General features: G+C 35.2%; 1 protein-coding gene and 1 non-coding gene across 2 annotated transcripts; one reads left to right on the top strand and one right to left on the bottom strand.

The window, feature by feature from the left end:
• Window positions 1-1371: 1371 nt before the first annotated feature.
• Window positions 1372-3979, top strand: LOC108337328 (beta-fructofuranosidase, insoluble isoenzyme CWINV1). Its single transcript, XM_017573829.2, has 5 exons — window positions 1372-2445; window positions 2657-2815; window positions 2900-3138; window positions 3247-3337; window positions 3420-3979. The coding sequence occupies exons 1-5, from the start codon at window positions 1585-1587 to the stop codon at window positions 3621-3623; spliced, it is 1554 nt and encodes a 517-aa protein (XP_017429318.2). The 5' UTR covers window positions 1372-1584; the 3' UTR covers window positions 3624-3979.
• A 2934-nt stretch (window positions 3980-6913) lies between these two features.
• LOC128193405 (small nucleolar RNA R71) lies at window positions 6914-7019 on the bottom strand. The gene has a single exon (XR_008244626.1). It is a non-coding gene; the product is annotated as a small nucleolar RNA R71 (small nucleolar RNA).
• Between the last annotated feature and the right edge of the window lie 716 nt (window positions 7020-7735).

Genomic DNA, 7735 nt, shown 5'->3' with positions numbered 1-7735 from the left:
GTCTCAACCCAGATGATAAAATACTAAAAAGAAGAGTTGTGCCAAGACAACCACAATATTAAATAACAATACTCATACATGAAACAAACACATGTTAACTTTTGAAAAGTTGTATTCTATTTTTACTGTGTTGTAGGAAGAAAACAACTATGAGAAAGAGAGCACTATATCTAACATAGCACGTGTTAATGGATTTGGCCACACCTTTCACTGTGTTATCCATAGTATCATCATTTCACTAATTTGCTGGGCAATGAACATTGGTGATTTTCACATGCCAAACTCTCTTGATATAGTTTCAGCCACAACATAAGCATATGCATGCATGGATGCACGATGAAGTCTGTGATTTGTCCCTGTCTTGTCTGATACGAGTTTCCAATAAATCAGTCCCTTTTTGCTTTATCACCAAAAATTGGAGAGAATCTGATAAGAGTTTAATTTCTTTTCACCCTCACTATTCCACTCTTAACCAATTAAAACATAACTTTGATCATACTTACTCCAAAAGTCAACAATAAAGAGTGAATTAGACATTTTCTCATATTTTATGATAAGAAAACCATTGCTATTAAATAAGCAATAAATGGTGAAAAAGCATATAATTTCCTATAAAGAAAAACCCATTATACATGAGTCATCATAGAAAACTCATATGATATATTTTTAAATTCTAAAAGCATATAGGATGGATTGATATTTTATATTATGAAATTCAAGACTCCAATGAATGCCTAACTAGTAACCCAGATAACTTCAGGTTGGAATCTATCTCAAGCTGATGTGTATTTAAAAACCTGATTGGTTTTGGATTTGTCTCTTTCAACAAAGTGACAGATCACAGTGAATATAATAGTCCTTTTCTTGTGTATATATAAAGTACTTCATCAAACTAAAACTCATAGTTAGGCCTTTTGCTCTTTTGACATTCTCCTTCTCCCTCATGCTTGCATCATGAAGATCATTGCAGAGCTACTGTTATTTGTTGTTGTTTCTTTTCTGCTCAACAGTGGAAATGGAATTCAAGCATTCTCCACACATAGCATCAATTCTAGAGCAACTGCAAAGCAACCTTATAGAACTTCTTATCACTTTCAGCCCCAAGAAAATTGGATGAACGGTATTGTTATCCCCTCCAAGTTTTGTGGATCCAATTTTAGTATTTCAACATTAATACTTCGTAGGAATACAAGTTTATCTGTTCAATTCTGTTTCTTTTTTTGAGCCATTGATAAATCTAATCCTTTTCTTTTGTCATTCGACATGTTTCTGCGGACATAATTGGACATGGATGTCTTCATTTTGCAGATCCCAATGGTAAGCTCTTGAATTTATAGAACTATCTGTTGTTCATACATCTCCCCATATCATCATCCATATCTTTGTGAAATTGGACCAAATTGTTCTTTGACCTCTTAAGAATCTGTTTAAATAGACTTCACTATAAGAACTTACGGAACAAAATAAGTAAATTAAAATCAACTTATGCGCTTAACTTCTGTAGAAGTCTTCTTCTAGTTTCTCCCAGAACTTACTTCTTCTGTAGATATCTGGCGTTAATGTTGATTGAATCTCTCAGGGCCTATGTACTACAAAGGTGTTTACCACCTTTTCTATCAGCATAACCCTGAAGCAGCAACCTTTGGTGATAGGATTGTGTGGGGTCACTCAGTATCCTATGATCTCATCAATTGGATTCATCTGAATAATGCTATTGAACCAAGTGGACCATATGATATTAATAGCTGTTGGTCAGGCTCAGCCACTATAATCCCTGGGAAAGAAGAGCCTATGATTTTGTACACGGGAATTGATGATAAGAAACATCAAGTTCAGAACTTAGCTGTGCCGAGGAATCTATCTGACACCTTCTTAAGGGAATGGATAAAACACTCTCAGAACCCTGTGATGACTCCACCAAGAGGAGTTGAAGTTGATAATTTCAGAGACCCTTCAACTGCTTGGCAGGGAAAGGATGGGAAATGGAGGGTAGTAGTTGGTGCCCAAAATGGTGATGAAGGGAAGGCAATTCTCTACCAAAGTAAGGATTTTGTTAATTGGAAAGTGGATCCTAATCCCTTTTATGCATCACAAAATACTGGGGTTTGTGAGTGTCCAGACTTTTTTCCTGTGTACATCAATGGCAGCACAGATGGGGTGGAAACTTCTGCGCAAAATCCAAGTGTCAGACATGTCTTGAAGATAAGCTACCTACGCAAGCAGCATGATTACTATTTTCTTGGTAACTATGCATCTGATCAGGGAAACTTCATTCCTGATGTCAGGTTTACAGGGACTAGTTCAGACTTGAGGTATGACTATGGTAAATTCTATGCTTCCAAGTCATTTTTTGAAAATGCCAAAAACAGGAGAATATTATGGGGATGGGTGAACGAATCTGACTCCACACAAGATGATATTCAGAAAGGATGGGCTGGTCTACAGGTATTCTAGTCATTTCAGCTGTCATATTGTTTACCTTTGTAGATATATGATTGTATTAAATTCAATCCAAAGATATATGTTTGAAATCATTGTTGGATATAATCATAGATAGAAGAGTGTGTATGTCCATAATACAAACAATTCCTGTTATACTATAGTTTCTAATGATTTTCTTAACATGTTAACTGACTGAGTATTTTTGGCTGTGTAGACAATTCCAAGGCAAGTTTGGCTTGATAAAAGTGGGAAGCGATTGGTTCAATGGCCACTTGAAGAGGTAGAACAACTACGTGGCAAGCACATCAGAATAACGAGGGAGAACCTTGAGCATGGATCAAATCTTGAAGTCTCGGGTATCACTGCATCACAGGTAAGTAAATTGACTCTATTTTCATTGATAAATTTCAGACCAAGCACATCAATGATGAGGGCTTTCAAATTTGAACTTTTGAAGGCCGATGTAGAAGTGTTGTTTGAGCTACCTGAGCTAGAAAAGGCTGAGTTTCTTGATCCAAATGGAGTTGATCCCCAACTACTTTGTAGCCAAGAATATGCAGCAAGAAGTGGCACAATAGGGCCATTTGGGTTGTTAGCTTTGGCTTCAAAGGATCTCAAAGAGCACACCGCAGTCTTCTTCAGAATTTATAGAGCATCCAATGGATATGTATGCCTCATGTGCAGTGACCAAAGCAGGTTGCATCTGAATTCTAACATTCCACCAACATAGTTTTTTGTTCATAGATAACTCTTGTTAAACATCTCCATGTAAATTGTGATTGAGACAGAATTTTGTTTATCCAGGTCCTCATTGAGGCATGACCTTGACAAAACTACATATGGAAGTATCTTAGACATAGATCCCAATCTAAAAACGATTTCACTAAGAAGCTTGGTATGTTTATTTCTAAAAGGTGTTACTCAGTCCTCCTTGTTTTATGATATGCTTGGTGGTTTGATGAGTTCTTGTTATGCAGATTGACCACTCCATTGTTGAGAGTTTTGGAGATGGAGGGAGAGTTTGTATCACTAGCAGAGTTTATCCATCATTGGCTATAGACAAAGATGCTCATCTTTATGTATTTAACTATGGAAGCCAGAGTTTGGTGGTTTCAGAACTGAACGCTTGGAGCATGAAACAAGCAGAGATTGGGTATGAGGGAAACATAAGCTATACCTGAGAAGGGTTAGAAGATTTTTGACAGTGTCGGATGTGTCTTAACGTTGTTTTCCCTATATGATTGTCATATTTAGGATATAACTCTGTTGTCTATTGTAATATGTATAATGAATTGAACCAATAAACAAACGACAAAACATTCATAAAGGACATACGTATGGAACTTCTTTGTTCTAAAACTTGTCCCACACAAGGAAGTTATTGGTTCTAAAATGCACTTCCTTACTATAATCAATTACTTGCACTTCATTTTAACAACTAAAAGACCAAAATACTCTCACTTGCCATCGTTGCTCCTATAGCCATTGTTGCCATTGTGTCTTCTTTTTTATGCACAGACAGAAAGAGAGGGAGAGCATGAAAATGTAGGTTGTTAAGTTTAGTGGAGATTATATAATTTTGTAGTTTTTTTCTCTTTACAGATTGTCTGATCTGAAATTTACTAGATTGCTCAATTTGAAAAGGAAAGATGAATTCTCGAAAGCTTGTTTTACAAAGCTTATTCTGAAAAGCATCTCATATGTTCTGGAAATTGAAAATTTTATTCTAAGAAAATTTTCAGGTCTGAAAATCTTGTTCTACAAATCCTATTCTAGAAAACTTGTTCCGGAAAGGTTGTTTCCAAAAATTTCCAAAATAGACAATTCAAAAATCACCATCGAAATATGTTATGAATGGTAGATGGGTCATTTTAAAAATTATGGTGGTGCGGTGATGAGTATCAGGTGCATAAAGCAAAAGCCTTATATTATTAATTTACAACGGTTTCTTCTTGCACCTCCTCACTTTTCTTCTTACACCTCCACATTCCAAAAATACACTTCTTCAAAAGATTTCGAAATCCATTTAAGATTTCAAAAAATCCTTTAACGGATTTTGAAATCCATTGAAGAAAAAAAAAATTTCAATGAATTTTGAAATCCGTTGAAGAAAAAATCATTCAACAAATTTTGAAATTTGTTGAAGAATTTTTTGAAAACTTCAACATATCCAAAATTTGTTGAAGGTTTGAAAAATCCTTCAACGAATTTTAAAATCCATTGAATGATTTTTTTCTTCAACAGACTTTGAAATCCATTGAAGAAAAAAAGTTGGGTGTAGGGTTTTTTGAAATACAGGAGTAGTTTTGGAATTTTTAGAAAATGTTGGGGTGTAGGAAGAAATATGGGGTAGTGCAGGAAGTAACCCTCTTAATTTACATTTAGTTCAGCTTAAAATAATTGATCTATTACGTGTAGGGATGGCATAAAAACCCGTACCCGCGGGTATCTGTGGATAAAATCCGCTATGGGTATTTAGTACCCGCGGGTAGCGGGTAGCGGATATTTTAATACCCGCTTGTTAACGGGTCGGGTTTGAATATTACACTATCCGTACTCGCCGATACCCACAACCCGTCTGGAAAATGAAATTTCAATTTTACCCTTCGTCTTTGATAAGTACAAAAATGTAGTAAATTTTCATATAAAATTTTGGCACTTATGTATTAAATTGTGTACATTTGTATCAATTTTCCCCAATCTAAGAAAGATGAAATGTAATCACATGTTTCTGAGTTGTTGATTAAAAGGAAATCCTTTGATCCCTATTTTGTATATATTTTAGGTAAATTAAGAGAGAAGAATAAATCCTGCAACATTTCGCCCAAGCTAGAATGATCTTGCTTAAGCTAGACTCGTCCAGGAAGCCATTACTTTAAAAGTCATTTTCGCTTAAGCGAGAATGACTATCTTCTCTAAGAAGTTTCATCTCGCTTAAGCGAGAATAATTTAGCTTAAGCGAGAATTCGGGCAGTATATATACTCATGAGTTAGAAAGAAGACGGAGTGCATGGAGAAAAGAAGACACAGAGCTACCCAAAGAGTTTTTCTTCCACTTTAGCTGTAGGATCTTCTTCTTCATCCCTTAGAATGTCAACGGCCACCATGAGTGGCTGATCTTTTCTCTCGGGATTGAATGTAATCGATTCGAACTCGGATGTAATCTGGTGATATTTATATATAGCATTTTTGTTTTATTCAATATTGGTATTTTTGTTCTGCTCTTAGTGCTTGATTCTATCTGATCAATAGTTTCATGAATGTGGGTTTTAGTTTTGACTGGAAAGTATTTCTAAAATCTGATATGAACAAGAATACTTGATATCGTGTGATGCTAGGGATAGATTTCAGTTTATCAATTGCTTTTAACACTTAATTATAATGTTGGACAGTTTGTTAGATATGTGAGGAATTGATCTTATGAATTTTATACGCGAGGAATCGGTATAAATGACTTTTGTGTGTTGCATCAATATTGGTAATTTTAGTTGCTATATGTTTATATTCATTCAGATTGCAGACGAGTGAGATAGATGAATTCAATCCCAACTTCTCGTATTAAACTTTCTTTAACTTATCTGCTGTTAATATTTTACTTTTACGCAACGTATTATAAATTATCAAAATCCATTATGAATCAGTTTGAATACCCTTGTATATATGTTGTTTGAGATAAATTTATCTATTTAATTGAAGTTGTTCCTCGTGGGATCAGTACTCTTACTTAAAAATCATTATACTACAGTTGATTATTGGTACGCTTGCCAAAAGTTCAACAAGTATTTTTGGCGTCGTTGCCGAAGACGGTTTTCTTTTGAATTTTTAAAGTTATCTCATCCAGCTTTGTGAATATATTTCTTTTAATTTATTTAGTTTATTTAGTTTTCTCTTTTGTATTAACCCTTGCTTGAGCTGTTTTGATTTATGTTCTTAAGAGGTCAGGTTTCTAAAGATCAATTAGTATTTAACCCAGAGATAGAAAAAACCGCTCGAAGAAGTAGAGGCAAAAGCAAGAAGAAGCAAGGAAAAACAAAGGAAAAATCTTCCAATACTTCCATCACACATCTGGAAACAGAAAATATGGCGGAAGAAGGACCAACCCCCCCTAGAAGAACATTGGGAGACTATGTTATGCAACAAGGGCCAAGATATTTTTCTAGCATAGTAATACCGCCCACCACCAAAACATTGGAAATGAAGCCAACTTTCCTTAGCTTAATCAATTCTAATCAATTCACTGGAATGGATAATTAAGATCCATATATTCATCTTTCTACGTTCTATGAACTGATAGGAACTATGGGATTTGAAGAAAGGGATCTTGATCATGTTTATATGCGTTTGTTTCCTTTTTCTCTGACAGGAAAAGCAAAGGAATGACTTAAATCACATCCAAACCAAAGTCTGAACAAGTGGAGTGATGTAGAAGATAAATTCTTGAATAGATTCTTTCCACCTTCTCGTTACATTAAGGCAAAAGCTGAGATTTCTACTTTTAGGCAAGGACCAGATGAGCCATTCTGTGAAGCTTGAGAACGATTTAACTCTTTATTGAGGAGATGCCCAAATCATGGGTTTGAAGATATTGCTCAACTAAATATTTTCTGCAATGGTCTGAGGCCAGACACAAAAATGATATTAGATGCTGCAGCTGGAGGAACAATGATGTCTGTAGATCCAGAGCAAGCAACAAGAATCATTGAGGCACTAGCATCTACAGACCATCAAGCTCGACATAGTAGACAAACAGTTCAACAAAAAGGAATGCTTGATCTCAGTACTACAAATGCAATTTTAGCTCAGAATAAAATTTTGACTCAGCAGATGGAAGCATTAACTAAACAGATGGCTAATTTACCTGAGTAGTTAAAAGCAGTACAATCTTCTCCTAGTCAACAACAACCCATGAGGTGTAACTTTTGTGGAGGTGACCATCCCAATGGTCATTGTTCATATCAAAGTGGCCCACAAGAAGGAGAAGTTCAATATGTGAGTAATCAAGAAAGCACAAGTAATTTCTCTAACAATAATAACTTTTCGCAAGGGTGGAGAAACAATCAAAGTCAGAATTTTGGATGGAAACAAGATGTTGGTCCTTCAAATAGACAACCTCCTTATCAGCATCAACAACAAAATCCATCTGTGTATGAAAGAACTACCAAACTGAAGGATACTTTAGAAAAATTCATGCAAACTTCTATGACCAATCAGAAAAATACAGAAGCTTCAATAAGAAATCTTGAAACACAGGTGGGACAATTGGCTAAACAACTATCCGATCAACATGCAGGTC

The sequence above is a fragment of the Vigna angularis genome, chromosome 7 (assembly GCF_016808095.1).
Source record: "Vigna angularis cultivar LongXiaoDou No.4 chromosome 7, ASM1680809v1, whole genome shotgun sequence".
Lineage (NCBI taxonomy): Eukaryota > Viridiplantae > Streptophyta > Magnoliopsida > Fabales > Fabaceae > Vigna > Vigna angularis.
The sequence above is the reverse complement of the archived record's forward strand: the minus strand, read 5'-3'. Positions and strand labels throughout refer to the sequence as shown.

What these genes read in the sequence shown, in the direction of transcription:
- LOC108337328 (XM_017573829.2), top strand. Translation starts at nt 1,585, where the DNA reads ATGTACTACAAAGGTGTTTACCACCTTTTCTATCAGCATAACCCTGAA. An exon ending in ATGTGCAGTGACCAAAGCAG is followed by an intron (nt 3,139 to 3,246) that starts GTTGCATCTGAA and finishes TTGTTTATCCAG; the next exon opens with GTCCTCATTGAGGCATGACC. An exon ending in CGATTTCACTAAGAAGCTTG is followed by an intron (nt 3,338 to 3,419) that starts GTATGTTTATTT and finishes CTTGTTATGCAG; the next exon opens with ATTGACCACTCCATTGTTGA.